This window comes from Chelonia mydas, chromosome 2, assembly GCF_015237465.2.
Source record: "Chelonia mydas isolate rCheMyd1 chromosome 2, rCheMyd1.pri.v2, whole genome shotgun sequence".
NCBI lineage: Eukaryota > Metazoa > Chordata > Testudines > Cheloniidae > Chelonia > Chelonia mydas.
In genome coordinates, this window is record NC_057850.1 from 42,906,651 (window position 1) to 42,928,648 (window position 21,998).

General features: G+C 42.4%; 1 protein-coding gene across 3 annotated transcripts; it reads right to left on the bottom strand.

The window, feature by feature from the left end:
- Positions 1-3,881: 3,881 nt before the first annotated feature.
- On the bottom strand, positions 3,882-21,427 carry PDP1 (pyruvate dehydrogenase phosphatase catalytic subunit 1). Of its 3 annotated transcripts, XM_043539349.1 has the most exons (3): positions 14,173-14,273; positions 13,388-13,422; positions 3,882-8,251 (listed from the first exon to the last, which is right to left on the bottom strand). In XM_043539349.1, exons 2-3 carry the CDS (start codon positions 13,416-13,418, stop codon positions 6,603-6,605), a joined length of 1,680 nt encoding a protein of 559 aa, XP_043395284.1. In that variant the 5' UTR covers positions 13,419-13,422; positions 14,173-14,273; the 3' UTR covers positions 3,882-6,602. The 3 variants fall into 3 exon arrangements, with proteins under 3 accessions (XP_043395284.1, XP_037748219.1, XP_037748218.1); XM_037892291.2 differs by lacking the exon at positions 13,388-13,422 and having other exon boundaries at positions 14,173-21,427; XM_037892290.2 differs by lacking the exons at positions 13,388-13,422; positions 14,173-14,273 and adding an exon at positions 13,910-14,164.
- Positions 21,428-21,998: the final 571 nt, after the last annotated feature.

The following is a 21,998-nucleotide window of genomic DNA, read 5'->3' on the forward strand; positions in this document are numbered from 1 at the left end:
ATGGGTGTTGTCATGGAGGTGTGTAGTACTATTCAGTGGGTGCTACTGTGCCACTTCATAAATCTTGGTGATGCCCAGATTGACCTTTCAGAAAAGGGACTGCCAGACTGTAAAAGGGACAATTGACGGGACCCATATGCTTTTCCTTTCCACCATACCAGGCTGAAGTCTTTATCAATAGGAAGGGGTTTGTCTCTATGGTGACACAAGGCATGGCTGATCACCGTGGAAGGTTCACTACTGGTAACATGGTGTGATCTAGAAAGGCACATGATGCCAGGATTTTTAGAAACTCAAACCTCTTTTCTGGAATGAGCAAGGTAATTTTTGATTCTCCCACCCAATACGGAGATAAATGAAGTTATGATTCCTCCTGTCATTCTGGGAGACCCAGCTTACCCTCTGTTTGCCTCGTGTATAAAAACTTTTACTAGACATCTGGACAAGAGACAAGAGTGGATTGGTGTTGTAGCAACCAGGCAAGGTACTAACAAACTTCAACAGAACTTTATTTTTTAAGTAGAAACCTCTTTACCAAGCTGCTGCTGCACTCTCAGTAGCTCTCACTCTGCCTCCTCAAACTCCCCCCCCATCCTTCCTGTTTCCTGTCCTTGCAGACTCCCAACAGCCAGTGCTCCCAGTTCTAGTAATTACAAGCAGCATCTAAACACCACAATTGGCTATACCCTGAATGGATGAAGGGGAAAGTTTCTGAATATTATGGACAGCCAAACACAGTGCCTCTGAAAATTGCCCCAAGTGCTTAGAGAAGCAGGGACAAGGAGACATTATGCTCTTACTTTGAGGCCGTTAGACGTTCGGCTGCATGCATGTGTTCTTTCAGTGTGCTGCACTGGCTCTAGCCAGATAGCCCGTACAGCAGGCTCTGATCGAATTGCCCAATTAATAAGACCACAAGACTTGGTTTAATCGCGAAGGCACCTGGCAAGGTTTATTGCCAACAAAGCGTGGTGCTAGTGCCCCGGGGCAATGGTTACAGGTACACTAACACATGTATGCCCAGGACAACAGACCAGCTCAGACGAAGGGTTAAAGCAAGGTATCCCATCATTTATAGACTGAGACAGACAATCTGGGATAAACAACTGAAGCGTTTCATGACATGTTTGTTACCTACCCATGTACTTTTATCCTGATGTTTCAAACAAAATATCCCTGTTCACCACCTGTCTTTGTACTTTTACTCCAGATGTTTCCGACAAAATATCTCTACTCATCACTTTTGTCAAACCATTTTATTGTGTGCTAAGTTGGGGAGTTCTTGTATTGGACTGCTGGAATGTGTTTACATATTCAGTGTGTTTTAGCAATACTAGTACTGAGTTCGTGTACTGGACACTAACTTGCAGGCAAGCATCTGCTTTTGCTAGGGCCTGTCTGTTGCTCAGAGCATAACTTTTGCTGACTTTGGTTCAGGCCTCAGGCCCATGCTTCAGGCTCTCACTTCCTACTACAGAGACCAGCACATAGCTGTGTAATGAATATATTGTAACCAAGGAAATGACTGAAAGGTGTTTGTGTATTGATTTTTTTAGGACTTGAGACCATAAGAGTGATATTACATAATTGATGAGGGAGCTGTTCCATAAAGAATTTTTTCAGATGTTGTGAAAAGAAAGGTTTTAGCTAACAAATAAGACTACTTGAATAATAACTAAGAACACAATGCAAACGGAAGACTAATGGAACCATGGCATGCTCAACACACAGTGCTCACAAGCTCCTGTAGGTGGGGCACTTGAAACAGTTCTGATTCTCCATCTCCAGGTGGGTTGAGTGGCAATGGAAACACCTGGAATTAGATTGATTGAAAGGGAAGTTACAGAATGGTATGTTCACCGTAGTGGACAGCACAAGGATGGGGGACAGTGCTTGACCTTTGTAACAAAAGGTATCATAGCATAGTTGTTGGCCTCTGTATCATGTTCCTTTCCAGGGCCATACACTGCCTTTCAAGCCTTTGGGATTGCTCCTGCCACCCTCTTTCTGCCTTTGTGGCCCTCTAGTTTGATGCAGGCATTACTTTCCTGAACTTTTCCGCTCATCTTTTTTCCTGCTTTGGCAGTTTGAGAACATTTTAGCAGGTGATAAGGCTGATGTATACAAAGGCAGTGGTGGTGTCGCTACTACGAGAAATCAGGAAAAAAGTAGAACAGGAAAACCAAGGACACAGACTGTCAGAAGCTGGAAGTGATCACTCAATAATTGCCTGTTTTGTTCATTCTCTCTGAAGCACCTGGTGTTGGCCACTGTCAGAAGACAGGATACTGGGCTAGAGGGATCATTGGTCTGATCCAGTATGGCCTTTCTTATGTTATTACTGTAACTAGAAAAGTTTAAATCCCCTCTCCCTGTACAGCTTATTGTAATACAGCACAATACCTACTAGCAGAGGTCCCCTTTGAAGTATTTCAGGGTGGCTGTACATGTGGGACTCTTCTGTAGTCTGAGTCTGCCATTCCCTACAGTTCCTGGCTGCCTGGAAATCTGTGCTCCTGCTCAGACCTCATACTATATGTGAGGTCTAAAGACACTTACAATTCTGTCCTGGGGTGCTTGCACTGTTGTCTCATTTGCTTTCTGGAAAACAACTGTCGACCACATCATTCTTTGAGGGAGGTGGAAACAGTCAAGCTGCTCATAATATGGACAAGTAATACCAGTATTACCAGAGATCCTGTTCTTGTCCCTTGTCTTCAAGTACTTCTGCAGAAGCTCCTTTGTTTTGACTTGGTACTGGGACAAGATCTGGGAGCGCCACTCACCTTAATTTGCTCTGACAGTATCTTGTAGATGACTGCATTCCAGTTACTCTTCTCTCCAGCTGGGACTGGATATGCAGCTCACCATAGGTGGTAATCAAGACCAGGAACTGTGAACGGATCCATGCCAAAGCAGGCACTGTTGGGGGTTGGGGCTTTAGGCAAGTTAGGAAGCAGGAGTGCCTCAACAAAGGTCAGTTACTATTCTACAACAGTGTTCTCGCCACAACACTTAAGTTTAAATGTGGTCTTGACTTAACTTCAACTATAAACAAAATTTAGGCAAGAAGTTAGGAAGAACTATTCCTGAAGTCAGATAGAACTATCTACTGCTGGGGGAATTCTGGGCCACTGAGCATGCAGAGACTTCATGTCCCCCGCAGGTTTCTTTACTTCCCTGCAGAAAAATGACTTTCTGATCGGGGAAGCAAAGGGAAGCAACAAGAGGGGTCATGCAACACCCCCGCGCCAGCAAAAAAAAATTGGGAGTTCCACACAACTGACTTATACCATCACATCAGATGTTTTTGCATATTAGACACATTCATTTCCTTATTGCAGATTGAGTATGGTCCATTGCATGTCATATTCATAGTAGAAAAGGTGCAGGGCCCAAGTTTAATAGAGAACAGTTTGAGTTTGACAGTTGGTGTTACCCAGGCTCACCCCTCAACCACCCATGAAGATTAATAGGAAGATCAATAGAGGATATACACAGTAATATTAGTATGTACAGGAGAGACAAGCTTCAGGGTAGCTGGGCTCAGAATTAAAGACAGCAATATAGTCCAGTATCCAGGTTCCCATGCTGTGAGTTGAGACCTGCATTCTCAAACTGGCTCTAACTTGATGTATTACCCTGGCAAAGAAGTCACATCGCTCCCGTTTTCCTATCCAACGCTTTGTCAATTTAGAATAAGTTTTTCAGAGCAGGGACTCTCTCACTAGACATTGTTGTACAAAGCCTAACAGAATGTAGCTTCAATTCTGGCAGTACTGTAATGTGTTAGAACTCCTCCCATAGCAGGCTTTTAGGGGAAAAGGCAAAATAATGTTCCTTGTGTGTTACAGAACAAAATGTTACCTTATACACAGTGATGTCTGTATAACTGATCTTTTTATTGAAGTCTATTAGAAGACTGTTGTAGATTATGTCACATGGCATTTAATAAGTAGTTATACTGCTTCAGTTCACTGCATACATTTTGAGTAAGTCTCCAGCCCATACATAAATACTGGTTCATTTGATCCTGTATATGTGCATCTTTTGTATGAAAGAAAACAAGCTTTTTATAAGTGAATGCTGTACATAGAGGATCGTGTTAGGTTTAACCAGTTATGACTTGTACCAAACCCATAGTGAGAGCCACACAAACATAATACATACATTGAAATATTTAAACAGTAGAAAAGTGTAACAAAGTCTAAATAATGTAACAGCTTAAATACATTTTGTAAGTGAATGAAAGACAGCATAATAGAGGCCAAAAGAACACATTGACCTATCTAATGACATTTAGTCATTAATATGCAACATACAAAGCCAATGATGACTAACAACCAACACTTGTTTAGGACAGCATTATAGTTTGTTCCCTCCTCCCCAAAGGGCCAGTTTGCCATTCACATTCCAAAAATATGAACATCCAGACAACATCCTCAATTTGCTGTGGGGAGACGGGGGGGACAGGAGGAGTAGCGGGAGAAGGGAGGAAATGAAGCAAGCTCTGCTGTAAAGATCAAGTTTCTTCTACTCAGAGAGGGAAGACCAACATATTTTGTTAAGGCTGCAGGCAGTTAAGGCTGCACACCATTTGTAAGATGAAAGTGTGTACTATAAACAAGTTCAGTGTTTGTGATAGGCTTTCTTGGCAGTATAGTATTTATTGGAAAACTCAAGTCGCTTAATGATCGACCAAGACAAGAAACTTTATGTTTTTACAACACATATCATATGAAATTTGACTCAGAAGATTCTCTAACTAAGTTAATTATAATGGAGAACTCCAAAAAGGAGTTAAACACCTTCCTGACTTTTTTTTTTGTTTATAATTATAATGCAACATAGAAGATATTGAACATGGTGACCTATAACTGCTCCAGGGCCTCTATAAACAAGCTCACAACTACTTACTAGGAGAATACATGTAATCAAGAAAGTTTCTACAATAAAAACAAGAATTATAAGTTTTTGAATTCAAGAATTTAAGTGTATAAAGGGCCACTGATACTATTTGAGTTGAGAAAGCCCTCAGTTTTAGGTTATGCTTATTTAGATATAAAAAGGTAATAAAGAGGGACTGAAAACTTGATATGATGGCCTCTATGCCTACTTTAGAGTAGTGTTCAGCAGTTACAGTTGCATAAAATTTAGTCTGAAATACCATGTAATCTCCTTTTAACTTTGCAATTCAGTCATAACAGAACCATTTAAGAGACTTTCTTCTATCATGAAATTGTGAATGCAAGAGAACATGCATTCACTGATTGAGTTCTTTCAAAGGATTTACAGTAATTGATGCTGTAATGCCAAGAAAGCAACTATTGTTATGCATACAACATGCAGGCCAGTTAGGTGTACTAATAGAGAAAACTATTTAAATCTTTATGATGTTTTCAATTTACCTGCCTATGTAAAACATTAGTGAATTTCCCGATGTTGATATTTAAGTAATCCAGTACATGTGACCCAACTGAAACTACCACAACAGAAGAAGTTAACATGAGTGCTAATTTACTAAGCCACCAAATAGCCAACAGTGATTTTCTAGTCTCTTCAGAAGTTCATATTAGAATTCATCATGTGATTAGAGGCGATTTTTGGTACCAGACAGTAGTATTGCCTGCCAAGGATGTGACCTTTTGAACAGGCATCACAGTTCTGACTGAAAATACTTCCATATTTTGCAAAAAAGGCAGAGTTATGGTTTCATACTGCAAGCTGAAGTCTTCCATAATGGAATTTTCTTATGCAGTTGATTTTTCAGTGATGGCAGAAAGATATTATTGCCCTTAAAGTTGTGCAAAAAATCCCCCCCCAAAAGGCAGAAGACTATCAGCATGAGGGAATTTAAAACTGCATTTTTATAAGTTACTATGAGATCCCAATATGCTTAGCCCAGTTATCTTAAGAGCTGGTTGATTATGGCTTAAAGAGTTGCATTTGAAAGTTAAAAATACATATATAGTTGCCTAGAATGTTAAGTGAAGAATGACATTGTCTAAGCAAAATTGGGGAAAAAACTCAAGGATAGCGTTTATCAAGTCAGTTTCCTACTACTTACAGCATCTTTCTTTCCCTAGGGAGAAAAAAATATAAAAGGTCAAAACACCACACATACATGCAGAATAACCATATCTACTTTGCAGACAAAAATTCATTCCTATCAATTTTGATATTCAACAAGATTCCTATCTTTATCTAGTAAGATAGCCATATAGATATTTACATATGTTTACATACAGGCTTTGTTTCATGACTAGTCAAAACAGTGTGATGATCAATAAAGAATTAGCTATCCCCTCACTCTCACCTACCACTACCAAACCCAAAATATTGTTCTAGCAGCATTCATTGATTCAATAGTGCAAACTTGTTTCGAGTCCCTCTTTCCAACTTGGGCTATCTTCTTGGAAGACTGTTAGTTCAATAGCACTTTCCACAGTTAATAAAACTTTGGGCAAGGGAGGGAGAAATGTACTTGCACACATTTTAATTCAAATAAGCAGACACTCTGGTTTGTTCACCAAGTATATTTTTGTCTTCTGATCAGACTACTCCTTCTGACAACTTTGGTAAATTGTACATCCATTTAAATTTCAGAATTCCTCATTTTGACATGCACCTACAACATGAGAGTTGAACTGCACCACAATAATTGTAATGTCATCTCTGTACATCCTAGCCAACTCTTCTGGAAGACTAAGCATCTTGGACAGCCGCTCATGATCAACAGTGCCAAACTCATTATTTCCCACTGCATGACGTATCAGATGAGTTGCTGCATTCTGATCTTCAAATACAGAGGAGATTCTGGCTCTCCTTTCTGTTAGGAGACCATGCATCTGTCCCAGAGTTACCTTATAACCACCAACGGCTATTGGCTGTTGGTGATGAACTCCAGTGAGATACTCTCCTACAATTCTAACCACGTCTTGCCTATGCATGGTCTCCCACAGGCCATCTGTAGCCAACACCAGGAATTTATCCTGCGGCCTTAATTTGTGATGTATGACCTCTGGCTCAGCTGTGAGATATGGAGGAGTGTAATAGTTAGGAGGGATAAACTTCGTATACTCATTGTCATTCAACTGATCTGGGCCCGATTCTATCACTCTCTTCTGAAGTTCAATGCTCCATTTGAATTTCACATCACCAAAAGCTCTGAAAGGCATCAATAAGCCTAACAGCCTATCTTGTTTTACAACACTTTTCTCTTCAGACTTTGGGTGCTCCAGTTTTACTCGTTCTATTTCACTTTCATTCTGGGCATTATGATCATAGGACAGAGCAAGTGCAGACCAAGATCCATCTTCTTCTTGAACACCAAGCATTGCCCTGCTGTCACCAGTATTAGCAACATGCAAATCAACACCATCTACATGAGCCACGCAGGCGGTTGCTCCTGAAAATGCCACTCGCAGTACCAAGTAATTGAGAAAAGAGTTTGGATCTCCCACTTGAGCTTCTAATGAAATATCATTATCAAGCCTCTTGAAAGAATTAATTAAAGCCTCCTTTACATCAGTAGTCTCTCCAGTGTTGAGGTCTATGAGCTCCTGCCAGTAAGTTCTTAAACTGTTGAAATACAGTTTGGAAGCTTCCTTACTAAAATAATCATTGGGATGCTTGTGCCACTGTAAGATGGGCAACAGGGCACGGCCACTCTCCACTGCATTTTCTATTTCAAGTAGAGTCTCGTGAGGTAACAAAGAGACAGCAATGTAGTAGAAGAGTCTTTCGCTGACAGCCTGAGCACAAGCACAGCCTGCATGGCCATCAAATACACCTAGAAGCATTCCTCTTGTTTGTAAGCATGTCGCCGCACTCCTCCTGTCTTCTATTGGAGCATTAGCAGGCAACTGGTTGCTATCAAAGCCAAGAATAGAACTTACATTTTTGCCATCAAATTCTGGGACTTTAAAGCTGTATTCATTTGCCTTCAAAATGCTGTTGACCTGTGGAGGAGTGAGGTAAAATCTCTGTGGTGTGGAAACATAGCTCCTTGCATGGATAAACTGATTAAAATTCTCTTTTGGACAGAGTGTTGCAAGTTTCTTTTGAGGTGCACATCTCAAATGATTGTGAGCCAAATGAGGTGACAGACAACAAAGATGTTTGTGATGGCAGTAGCACACTGTACTGTATATCCTGCCAATCTCACAGTTACGAATCAATGGAAACAGTTGAGTTGGTGCTGGCATGGCATCAGAGAATAATGGCAGTCTGGAGCTTCTGACAGGAATTGCTGAAAGACAGGACGGGAAAAAAAAACAATACACCACTAGGTTTAGTGAAGCAGTTAGCTTTAGCATAGATAGATTTGTATCATAGAAAGCTTAGCTACAGAACAAAATAAGTTAGTGTTTCAAGACAGTGAAGAAAATCGTAAAGTTGATGAAATTGTACACCATTATACACCCACACACAGAGTCCTTTTACAGAAGAGGAAGAGGGAAAGGCAGTGTGAAAAAAATGCTTGCAAAAGTGTATCATCTTGTTCAGGAGCAACATGAACTATACTGTACTTAAATATTTGATTTAGATATTTTGGTCTTTTGTACCAGACATAAGGTAGGAAGTTAAATGAGTACCATCCTTGTATGGTTAGGCGGGTTGCCAATATAAATTCAAAGAAATTGGAGGTTAGCAAGCCACTCCTTGGAAGTCTGCTTTCATTTCCCAGTCTCACTTCCTGGGCCAACAGGAGCCAGAGGATGCTGTGGAGGGAGCAAAACTAATCCCAAGCTAGAAGTGGTGAGGTAAGAAGAGTGCCTCAATGCTGGCAGATACAAGGAGGAGCTCTGAAATTCTTCAAACTGAGGGCACATCTACATTGCCCTGCAATTCGGACTAAGGGGGGCACAAACAGCAGTGCACACCAAACTGCTGTGCTTTAACTCCCCCATGTGGATGCTGCAGGTGCAAACATAAAGGTCCCAAGTGCACCTTAAGTAGTCCTCTTTGAAGTTTCTACAGAAATATAATTAAGTCTCAAGAACATTAACTAAAGCCTCTTCTACATCAGAAGCCTGTCCAGTGTGGAGGCTCTTTCTAGTAAATTCTTAAACTGTTTAGATTAGTTTGGAAGCTTCCTTACTAAAATAATTATTGGACTTTGAAGAGACCATTAGTGCAAACGTGAGACCTTTAGGTTTATGCCCACACTGTCCACATGGGGGAGTTACAGAGCAACACTTAGGTGCACACTGTGGGACAGTATATACATAGTCCCCTGTTTAAATTAGGCCTTCTAGAGGGACCTACACAAAGTTATCTGCACTGACAGTTCTATTAACTTTAGGAATGCCCCTTAAATTGAGAGTCTGAAAACCAAATATTATAACATAGATGAGCCGCGCCCTCCCCCCCATCAGCTCCCTGCTCCCCTAAGTTCCCTGTGCAGCAGCCGCCCAGCAAGCTATCAATTGCTGGCAGTTCAGCTGTCCCTTCCCCCCCACTGCCATGTGCTGCTCCTGCCCTCTGCCTTGGAGCTGCTCCCCAGAGCCTCCTACTTTTTGTGCAGGGGAGGGGAAGGGCAGGGGGGGCTAATGTTAGGGTGTCCCCCTCCCCCCTACTTACCCCTTCTCCATACAGAGCAGGGTGGGGATGGGACAGGACAGGGGGAGGGGGGGCTCAGGATGGAGAGAGCTCACTGGCTGCAGCTGCTATCTCAACTTCCTGATCTTTTTAAAGGCAATGTACTTATAATGAGGTCAGCATATTTAAAGGGGCAATGCACATTTCTCTCCCCCACACACCAGAGTGTCTCTCTCTGCTGCAATGCTGTCCCCCCTCCCTCAATTTGTGCTACCTTGTAGAGTATGAGGCTACATTAACAACATGTTAACCCTTGAGGGTTAGCAGTAAGGCATTCCCTGGGAAATATCCCACCCTCCTCCACCCTCTAAATTCACCACCTCGACCAAGCTTCACAATCATCATTGCTGTGTACACTATTAAATTGTTTGTTTAAAACTTATACTGTGTGTGTGTGGTGAAAAAAATTTCCCTGGAACCTAACTCCCCCTATTTACATTAAATCTTATGGGGAAATTGGATTCGCTTAACACTGTTTCACTTAAAGTCACATTTTTCAGGAACATAACTACAACTTTAAGCAAGGAGTTACTTTACCTGCAGATTAGGTCTTATAATAATGGCCTTCTGTTTTGTAGAAACAACTTGAGAGCATGTACATTTTCAATTAATAGATACTATAGTTTGTTCCAATGTCTTATTCTCAGGGAAAAAGTGTCCAGAATAAGATGTCAGTGTTCTTTATTAAAAAATTCTCATTACAAAACTAGTCTCTCACTTATAAACTAAAAAGGGATTTTTTTAGTTAAGGCTTTTATTTGCAAGCTTTGTGCAAGAGGCCAGGATGACAGATTTCAAATCCCCACCCGAGATTAAGAAAGTGGCTTCTTGCTAGAAAGGTTTAAGACAGGAGATCTACTACAAAGGAATCAAGCAAGAGTATTCTACCTAGCAACTGAATAGATTACTCAAGAACATCTCCCCTAGGAAGAAGCTAGCTTGAAGATACTTGCACTGAACACCACCGCATCCCTCCAGATCATGGTCCCTGCTAAAGTCGTACAATTAAAAATCAGTACATAATAAGTAATGTTACTAATCAGAGTTGTGTGATGCAACTAACTTCAAACAGTATTAAAGAATGCATTTGCCCAGCTATAAAGGTAGTCACATAATGAACCAAGTATTTGTTGAATAAACTGACAAATACCAATATAACATTTGGTGATTACAATTCATCCAGCCCTTTTACTTCTCAGTTTCATTCTACTTTTCCCTATAAGATCATGGTATCCCTTTTCTTCATGTGTCATCAGCACATTTCCTCTTCCTTCTCTCCCTCCACACTCCCCTCTCCCATTTTCCCCTCAAAAAGTTCCCCTTTGTAGGTGTCTGTATTTTTACACACTTTTTATACACACTTCCTCTTTTTAGCTTCAGTCTCTCCCACCCATCCCACTCCCAGCCACATAGCTCAGAAGTTTTACCAGAGACCCAATATGCTGAAAACTATACCTACTAGTAACAATAGACTGCCACCCCAATCCTAGGTGAACGTGCAACGGAGCAGCCAGGGCTGCCTCCAACTACCAACTACTCTGAAAGGGCAGGGTGCTAAAATTCTTACCGGTATGTTGTCCCCAGACTCAGCTCAAGGACTATCATTTAGGTCAGCCCCCAGCTAATAGGGGTCTGATAAATTTGAAGCTGCCCTCCCCCGCAGGCTTTAGAAGGGATAATACTCGGTTATTTTCTTGGCTCCTGCCATGAGATAAGTGGGTGTGAAGGTCTTCACTACTCTTCCCCTCCTTCACCTTTCTGTATTTGTTAGTCTTTAAGGTGCCACAAGTCCTCTTTTTCTTTTTGCGGATACAGACTAACACAGCTGCTACTCTGAAAGCTATGGTGGTGGTGTCTCTGATACTCTACTCCTTTTCTAATGCTGTTTTTGGATCTTCATCCACTGTGAATAGCTTTAATGTCTGCCTCAGTGAAAACTGACTCAATTGTTGTCTGTTTCCATTGCACCTTATGGGGCTCCTAATACCAGCTGTGAAAACTCACAAAACTGGTTAGTTTTCATTTCTGCTGTTGTCCACAACTTTCCCCAGCTTCAGCAGACTTACTGAAACACCTGTCTGTAGACTTAATAAAAAAAGCACTGCACTGGTTTACACACAATTCATATCTGGACCATAAGGTCTAGTAGTTTGATTTATTTTTAAAATTAGAGTGAAAGCTTATAACTTGTTAAAGTTGATGGCATTCGTCCAAGAAAGCTTCCAATTTGACCTGGGCACATAGGTTGAAAACGACAGGCTTGAACACACACAAAGCATTACATAACCACTTTGCTAGCTAACTGTAATAGTCCCTTCTATTACAGAAATATGCAGAAAGTTCTATATACATATTGTTTGAGTGTCATGTTCACGTAGCATTTTTTTTTTTTTGAGCAAGACAAAAGTCTCAGTAGGTTCTTTAGGTATACTTATGGTCAGAAGAGTGGATATTGGGTGTTATGTATTTGTTCTTCATCAGAAGTTTATTGCATCAAAGTTTTATGACTGCTAATTTCAAAGTCAAATTGTGTTCATCTTCACAAATCACCCTACCCTACCAATTCTGTAGAAAGAACTCTGCTGAGTTTTTGTTGTTTGATCCATGATGAAGCAAAAATACAACTAATGTTTTGCAACTGTATTGGTTCTGCAGTGCCACCAGAGGTTAAGTTAGTGAAAACCTTATCTTTATCAGTTAAAAAAACCCACAGCCACCAACAACATAGGGAAGACATACAGAGAGAAGTTGTGAAGTTAAAAGAGAAAAGCAGTGAGAGGGCAGGCTCACGTTTTTTCATTTTTGTTTTTGTAACTGCAAACATACTTAAGCTTTTCCTTGCCCTGTATATTTTACAGCAGATCACATCCTATACTGACATGTGCATAAGCAGCCTATTTTAAATGTCAGCTTTAATAAATCCTGGCTCATTATGCTACCAGTTAAGGGATGTGCTGAATTCACTGACAAGGTACAGAATTACTCCAAGCCTGCTCAGTTAACCCTATAAACATTGACACAAAGTATGGCCTCAGACCACGACTAGACAGGATACTTTAATGGTGGTCCACGCAAAGTATTTTAAGAACCAAGTAGTGAGAAATTTGGGACAAGACAAAGAAACAGGAAGAACTCAAAAGGCAAAATTAGTTGGAAATATTACTGGTTAGCTTGTCAAGTGATTAGAGCCACGCCTGCCTTAAAAGAGCCTCCAGGGCTTAAATGGCCTGGAAATAGCACTTTTCAGACCATAAATGCATTATATAGTGCGTAGAACTGTTTTATACCATTCTGTAGACATTGTTTTTATAGCTCTGCACATTCTGGATTTTTTTTTAAATAGTGCTTATCGCTATAGTAATGTACTATTTAGGTATGCATATATAGTGTTATAACTTTTTAAGGCACTATAAAATTTGTATTGGTCAATATATTAGAAATCACCATATTTTGGTGCTACACACAAAAAACTGGTTCCTCCCTACGAAGTGCTGAGGATGAATTAATCGCATCAGAAACCCCCTTATCTTACAATATGAAACCTACCCCATGCCAGTTTCAAAACTGAGACAGAGTTGTTCATGAAAATGAACTGATCCACCTAGCCTATTGAGAAGGGATGTCGGGGAGAAAAGAACCATTAGGCAGGAGTTTTAGCGGCTCAGGTATCAGCCCCCATTAGGAGCCAGCTAGCCCTTCTCTCCTACAGGTGGTGTACCCCTTCCTTAACTCCCACCCGACCCCAGCCCCAGCTACTCAGCAAGGAGGAGTGCAAGATACATACCGATCCGCCTGGGCCCCGGACACACACACATTCTCCTGTCACAACAAGAAGCCGCCAACATCCACAAAGCAGCCGGCGCAGCCCAGGGAAAGCAAGGCAGAGAGGTTACCACAGCAGAGCGCGGAGAGAGAGGAGCAGCAGCCGCTCTCCGGCATTGAAGGGAGACAGGCGAGACACACACAGGCGGTTTGTGCCGCCAACGAGCAGCCTTAGCAGCCGCCGCCGTACATCCTTGAGGAGGGAGCGCGAATAACCCTACAGCGGCCCCCGCGCCACGGCGCCCGCGCACATCAGCCACCCGCCACCCAGCGCGACGGGACCCGTCCCCCGTCACACACACACACACACCCCGCCCGGCTCCGGACGAGCGGCACAGCGGGGAGAGGCCGCCCCACAGCAGGGCACAGCGGCTCTGTGGACGTGGGCGGCCAACGGGCGAAACCCAGCGCAGCCCCCTCCCCCCGGCTCGGGCACTCGCGCAGCCCGCCCCACGCCCGGGCCCCGGGCTGTGTGGACACGCACCTGGCCAGCTCCGCGGCCGCAGCCGGGGAGCCCCGTCCGGCGCGCCCAGGAGCGGCAGGGGAGGATGGCGCGGAGCTGCCAGACCGGCGCGCCCCGCTCCCGGCCGCCCCGCGCACCCAAACAGCAGCGACCGAAGGACGCCCCGCCGGCGGGGGTGATGACGCGCCGCGGACTGTAACCCCTGGCCGCCAGGGCCCGGCCGCCTATTGGCTGTGGGGGGGAAGGGGCCGCATGACGCAGGAAGTCTGGAGGCCTGGACTCACCGGCGGTGCCGCGGAGCGGTCGCAGCGCAGCGGCCCGTCCCCTCCCGAGCTCCCGGCCGTGACCCGGCCAGAGCGGGCGGGGCCGCCGCGAAGGGGGCGGGGTGCCCGGAGCTCCGCCCCTTTGAGGCGGGATGCCCGCCGCGTGAGAGCCGGGTCCCTCCCCCTTCAACCGCCGCCTAACGGGAGAGCGGGTGCCACCCTGCGCCTCCGCAGCCGCCCTAGCGCGGGACACCGCCCGACCTCTCGGCAAGGGCGAAACCTCCCCGCAGCGCTGCTAAACCGGGCTGGGGCGCGGCCCTGCAGCAACGTGCCTCCCAACGGGCACAGGCGCAGAGAGCCCGAGCCTCTGGGTTCCCGCCCGCTCTCCTTCCTCAGCGTGGGGCAAATATAGCCTTGTCGCCCCCTGCTTTCCCCCGGGGGCTCTTGCGCTGTTCCCCCGGCCTATCGATTTTCTTCTGGCCATTTACTGTACTGTCGATTTGGTTGAAAAACTGGGCTACTCGTAAAGCAGCATGTAACATCTGTCCTGCTGCCCTTCCATGGCCCCTCTTATACTGGCCTGTTTTTAAATCACACGCTGCTGAAAATCATCAGAAGGTACCGCCTGGGCTGGGCAGCAGACTGGAAAACTAGAGTGTATTGCAAATTAGAGAAAACTCCTCTTCCTTGAATTTGCACGTCTGGTTTATGGACTGGCCTCAGACTTACTGCTGTACTCTTCGTACATGTGTCTAAACCACTGTGCTCTTCCACGAGCTGCTAACCCACTCGCAACAGTCAGCTAAAGTGCAGAAGCTTGGGGGGGAGGAGGTGGTTGTGTTTTTCCCCTCTTCAAAGATTTTATGTATAAAGAGAAAAAGGGAGAAAAGTCCTTTCCATCAACTTTCTCCCTCTTTGTACAACATTCCAATTTAATCAAATCTATTCAGAATTAAATTTTGAGTTTACAGAATTAGAGATGGCATCTTCTTTTAACAATAGACATGTAAAATTAGGAGGGGCAGACATTAGGAGGATCGCTTCTGAGACTTCTACCAGCCACAAAAATGGGTGATGTGAATAAGACTGAAAAGTTAAAGCTAAGGAAATGTCTGGCAGTGTCTCTTTGCTTCCTCGTGTAACAGTGTCCACATCGAAAAATCACCATTAAAACTGGCATCTTTGTGTTGTCTCGGGAAACAAAATTATCTTCTCAACCCTGGAAGTTGCTCCTCTTGATAAGATTGAGGGGAAGGTATGGGGAACTTTACTTGAAGCATTATCTTTACTGCAGTTGTTCTTTGAGGGGAAAGGAGGAGTACTGTTTGTGAGCATAAATTAATTTTAAAATTACAATACAATTTTCTTGTGGTGTTCACAAAATACTTTTTAATAGGAAAAAAGTATTAATGCTCACCATAACATCCCAGCAGACTATTGGAGCCTGCACTATAAAGCTTGGATATTCTGTCTTTTTACTTAGCTTATTCTTGTTTTGTCCTCAGTCAGGACCAGAGACTCTTAAGTACTTAACATGAGCAAAGCTTTTGTTGACTTGCTCACCTCTATCTCTATACACATACATGGTCTTTTCACTGTCTCCACCCATTCCTATCTTTAGGCTGGCAGAATGCCCACTCACAAGTTATTTGAACCTTTGCTCTGGCATACTCTGGATGCATTTAAATAACTAGCCTGTGCAATGTTGGAAGTAATGTTCTTTTTGCAAATGAAGCACTTCTATGATAAAATTAAAACATTGGCACTACCTGCATTTTTATCCTTCCTTGTATCTATTAGTATATTAACATTTGTGCAGTGAAAGCAGTAGAAGAAATGACAGGTTGTGTTACTTAAGTCCCTTTGAGATGTCAGAATGGATGTACTTAGAAACTACTGCTCACTAACACTTTGTATGAAGGTCAAATAGTAGAGTATAATGGAACAATCCTTAAAAATGCTGCAATAGTCCAAAACATTACAGTTTAAAATAGTAATATTGTGTGATTGTGGCGAAGTGTCTATGTAGGAATTTATGCCATGTCCATCACTGTGGTATTATTGGATTGTATGATTTTTAAAGCACATTTACTGATCACCAGGATAACCATTAAGGTGAAGATGATTATAGGAAACATATGCATAACCTAGCTATGTCTGACAAACACCTCTGTACATGAAGGATTCATCAAAGAGCATAGAAGATTAATCATTTATATTATTTCTTTGTAGCACATAGATAAAAGTAGATTAGCAAAGTGTGCTATGACTATGACTTATCAGAGCTGATAAGTAGTATATAGGCAGGCGCAATGAAGACATTAATTTCCCCCCATCAATGTGTGAAAAGAGAGAATGGAGTCAGACTGCATCTGAGTGTACTTGATTGATGATAAGTACATTCTTTATGGGCAGGCAGAAATGGGTTAGTATAAAATCACCATTGATCTCATTCTATACATGGATGGAAGCATGCATTTTGGTCATGTAATGCCCAGCGGGCATTAGTTACTGAATAGTTTATCGCTGCTAGGTCAGTTCAGACAGCCAGTATCTGATAAATCCTTTGAGATACAAGAAGCATCCAAAAATCATGGCTAGTAGTCACAGAGCAACATTGCAGCAGCAGTGGTCCAGTTGTCAATCTAAAATGTTCAAGGTAGGAGCCACCATCATGTTAGAGGTAGAAATGGGCCAAAATAAGTGTTACTGTATTTTAGTATGTTCCTAAATCTCCAAGTCCATTCCACTACAAATAGGAATATGAGAGGGGCAGAGTCTTGCCCAGTTCACCGTGGCAAGGTAGTTTGCTTCTGGCTGTAAAATTGGCCCAACAGCACAGACGAGGTTAAAAAGAGCTTTTGGACCCAGCTAGCCCCTCCCTATTATACCAGCAGCAAATGTCAGGCCTGGAGGGGAGAGAAAAGACCAGAGCCTGGCTCAGTTTGTGGCTGACTGCTGAAGAGGCAGAATCTAGCTGCTTCTCTACCTGAAGGAAGGCTCACTAGCCTGCCAGCAGAGGCAGCCACTAGGAACCAAGCATTATCTTTCTAGACAAAAGAGACAGAGAAAGAGATCTAGAAGCGTGGAGACCTTGTGGGGGTAATGACCCACCAAATTTATGGCTCTCCCACCCAGAGGAACCTGGAATCACAGCAGGATGCTGCCTAGGGTGCAAAAGGGGCCACTCCTAGAGACAAGCCAGGAACTTGGACTATAGGGGCCATGCTGCAAACTGAAGGGGCAACAGTAGGAAGTAGCCCAGGGCAGTGAACGTAGACTCCCTGCTGGGAGCTCCCCAACTCAGGAGTTGATTTACACAGTGCCCTGAGCTGGGGCCCAGTGGAGTAGGAACGCCTGGATTCCCCGACCCCTTGCTTTAAAGACTGAAGCACCTTGAGCACAGAAGTAGGCAGCAGGAAGTCAAGCACTCCAACCACTAGGCCAACTGGCCCTTCAAGCCCCCTATTACAGAGGTACATAATCAGCCCTTTCTAGCCACGTGGTAGTTGAAGTCTGGTGGTGCCATTTGGGCTCATCAAAAACTGAAGGACTTGATGTTGAGAGGTCCTGGCTCAAATTTCTTTGCCATTCTCCCTCCTCTTTTGTAAATAAGTAATATACAGAAGCAGGGGCAAGCTGCCATTTGAATGACTTGTGTCATACAGGAGATCAGATTAGCTAATCAGTCATCTTAAACTCTATGAATTAGCTGAACTGATATTAATTAATTGTCAGTTTGGGGAATGTGGAGCTCTTGCAGCCTTGGACTTAGTCAAAGGCAAAATAATGATTAGCTGGGAGTACAGAGTGAGATTCTCTTCCTGACAATTGTACTTCAAATTTGAGAGTTATAGGCCTTGAAAAATTATTTGAAATGGGTTCTTGTCTCCACCTCTGAAGAAAATGATGCTCCATAGTCTGCTCAGGAAAGACCAAGTACAAAATAAGAGATCATCATATGTAGCACTTTTACTCTTCAAAATATTTTACAACCATTAATTCTCTTTTTCATAATGCCCTGTGAAGTAGCAAGATCAGTATTATCTAGAGCTGATCAGGAAATTGTTGATTTTTTTTTCCAGAAAATGCCACTTCCCAAGAAAAGTTTCAAGTTTGATGAAGGTTTTTCAGGTCCAGAATGGAATTTCTGGTCAAAGTTAGAGAGGGAGAGAATGCCACCCCCAAATAGCCAAAAGATCAGTGGTTAGGGAACTCACCTGGTATGTGTGAGACCCAGGTGAAAGGTCCTGCTGTGCTCAATTCAGAGCTAGGACTTTAGCTTGAGTCTCTCACATCCTATGTGAGTACCTAACCGCCTTCAGCCTTTTGTTCTTTTTTAGTCTCTCATATTGAAGCCATTCCACTGTGTATAAATAATTAAATATACATTGGGCCAGAGAGAGACTGACTCACTCTAGAGCACTGACTCAGGCAGAACAGGGACTTGAATATCAGTCCCCTACATGCCAGTTTATTGCCCTACCCCCTGCACTATTAGCTATTCTGGGACAGGAGCTCGCTTACTCATTTTTTCATGAAAAGATTCAAAGTCTCATTTTCACTCTGCATCAGAGCAAACAAACTTTTAAACCTCAGCTTATTTGTGCATGAAACAGAATTCATGTTTTATGGCCAGCCAGAAATGGGTGGGGAAATTAAGTCACTCCACCTCTCTCCCTCATTCAAGGCCAAGGTGGAAACTAGCATGACAGCTGTCAGAGAAGTGACGAGTCTCTGGCTCCCACTGTTGTGCTCAAACTACATATCTCGCTGAGAGCAAGACAGTAAATGTCCAGATAGCAGTGCAGGCAAAGTGTGATGTAAACTGGAAAAAGTTTGATAGTTAAGCTAGCAAGAGATAGAAAAGGATTTGGCCATAACAGTCTAATATAAATTCTACAAACAGTAGATAAACTGTGGCCTTCAAATTCATGCTAGTTTATTGGCTTGCCAAGAATTAAGTTTCTCTATTGGAATGGAATGTTAGATTTTCCCTCTCTCCTATATTCTGGCTGACCAAAACTTTTTGTTCTCTTTGAGCAATGCTCATTTTTGTAGGAAAGGTACCAAAGAATAAAGATATGTTTTTCCATGATTGGTTAGCATTTGATGTCACTTGCTGCTGGGGATGTAAGTTCCCAACACTTCTTATTACTTAAGACATGGAGCGTCTAGCTGTTTCTCTGGATGAATGATTTATCATCCAAGTATACTGAAATCCATCAGTTTCTTTCTATTGTGTCTGCAGCCAACAGTGGATTGATTCTACAGTGAAGAATTAAGGGCAGCGATGCATTATTACAGCAGTCAGAGTGTTTCAGTATTCAGCCCTGAAGCCTCTGATACAGATTTCCAGAAGAACGTTAGTGTAGCTCTTCAACTCGCGTTTTCAGTCAGGCATTTGTAATAAACTTCTGGTTTAAATATTCACATAATTTTACTGAAAGTAAGTTCAGGAACATTGAGCGATACTTCAATTGGTTTTGCATCCCCTGCCTACTTAATATTGTTGCAATATCCATCTTTGCATAGTATAAGAGGCACAGTGCTTTAAAAAAAGCCAACTTGCTCCTATAGCTTCCATGCCAAAAAGCAGAACAATCTATTACAAAATCTATCTCAAAGTTCTGTGCACAAACTGAACTTTTCTACTTCGCAAGCCATCATAACAACTGACACCCCAAAAATGTTCCTATGCAGAGGATCCATAAAATATTTTTGGGGGAGTGGGAGTGGATGTGTGTGTGTGGCCTGAGGAAATATGGGAGAACAGGGCAAAGCTAAATACTTTGGCTACTATCCTGGAAAAATAATGTATAAAGACGTAGTAGCACCTTTATATAGCATATTAATTAATATATGCAACTGTGCAGCTAGGGCTGAGAGTCTTGCCCAGATAATTTTCCTGGCTTTGGATGGGGAGGAGGGCTCTTTGGCTGCTGCATTTTTTTTAAAAGTTGACAGATATATCGTATCTACGGGCAGAGTTTGTCCCATTGCCTTTTATATGATATAATCTTTCAAAAAAAGTAACTAAATTTGCAATTACTACTAGCTACTATCCAAAAGAGCTTGATAGGCTCCAAAGGGGGGATTTGTTTGCATTTTTCCTAAAGAAGATTAATAGTATGCTTAGTAATAGACAAAATATGTTGTGTTTATATAATCCTCCTAAGACTATAAAAAGCATCCAATATTTAATCATTGTAACAGAGACCCCTTGATGGTTCACCACTTTGTGTCAGCAGCTCATCTGGCCTCACATACTCACTACAGCTAACACACTTGTTATAGTCTGTATCTAAAAGGTATCGTGTAAGATATAACTGGAAAATTAATAATTCACCGATCATTAGTATTCTCATGTGATGTATGTATGGGTTATGTACAAAGAGTTATGGATAGCTGCTAGACTTATATTTTAGAATGTGTTTGGCAAGCAATTCATAAACCCACTCTGCCCTAGACAATGGAATGTATTTGCTTGGCTGACTAGCTCGGTTGTCAGGCAGAGACAATGAAGGCATATTTACATAAAATGGAAACAAAGCCATTAACCTTGTGAGTGGGAGAGAAAGCCTCAACTATAAAGATGGGGTCTGAACCTCAAAGGATAAATAATTGAATTGATTGTATACAATATTACTGTATTATAACAGTGTATCATGTAAAGTCTTTTATGAAAGCTAATGACACTAATGGTGATTAATATAATTGTAAAATGTATGTATTAACACTATATGAGGAATTATGGATACTCACTGAAATTATATTTTAAAGTCTGCGACCAAACAAAGGGAGAAAAAGGTTCTCTCCCAGACAATATAAATTAAGTATTATGGAATCAAAACAATGGAAGCCCTATTCACATATGAATCAGCATTGAGATGGGAAATCCACAGGAAGGGAAGAACAACATGAGGTCACTCTGCCTCTTGAAACTCGGTCAATGAACTCAGAGATATGAGGGACACAAAGATTTTGGTTATCTTTCACCTAGGAAGACTAGGGAAACCAGCACCTTGTACTGTTATGGAAGGTCCTGACTTTGACAAAGTCATCCCTGGCTGGAAAGAAGAACGATTGGTGAGAAATCTACCTTGAACAAAGATTATAACTTGTTGAGTTAGTTCTTAGACAATAGAAAGCATATTTTATTTTTATTTGCTTGTATTTTTACTTTTATTTGCATTTTTGTCTTTATCTCTTGTACTTAAACTCCTTTAAAGCCCCCCTCTTTTTGATTAAATAGACTTGTTTTACTTTTCATCTAAACCCAACCCAGTGTTGTATTTGAATTTAAGCAATTGTTAATTCTAGTTGAAGTAATAAGCTGTGCGTTGATCTCTTGTAACTTTAGTGCCCTTGTGGCCTAGATGGAGTCTGCTCTGCAGATAGCTCTAGCAGGGGAAAGATAGGGAAAGCGGTAAAACAGGATTGCATTCAACACAAGGCCCCACAGGCCCAATAAAGGAGGATTTCAGGGCAGGTGGTGACACAACCTGGCTGAACCCCAAAACATCACAATCATTATCTTGTTATTTTAAAAATTGGATGGCTCAAGAGATTGGTAATTGGACATAATCTTTCATTTCTACTCCAGATCATTGTAATCAAGAGTTGTTACCATCTGGAAGATTGTTTGGTGGCCTGTGTGGAGTGGTTTGTTGGTATTAGTTCAGTTCCCTGTGGACAAGTATATGTATTACAGAAACCACAACCATAATCAGTACCACTATGGACTTGCAACAAAGGCAATCTAAGGAATGAGGGCCAGAACATGCCTGGCTCTTATATCAGTCCACAAGGAGAAGAGATGAAGAAGCTACCCCAAAGTGGGAAAG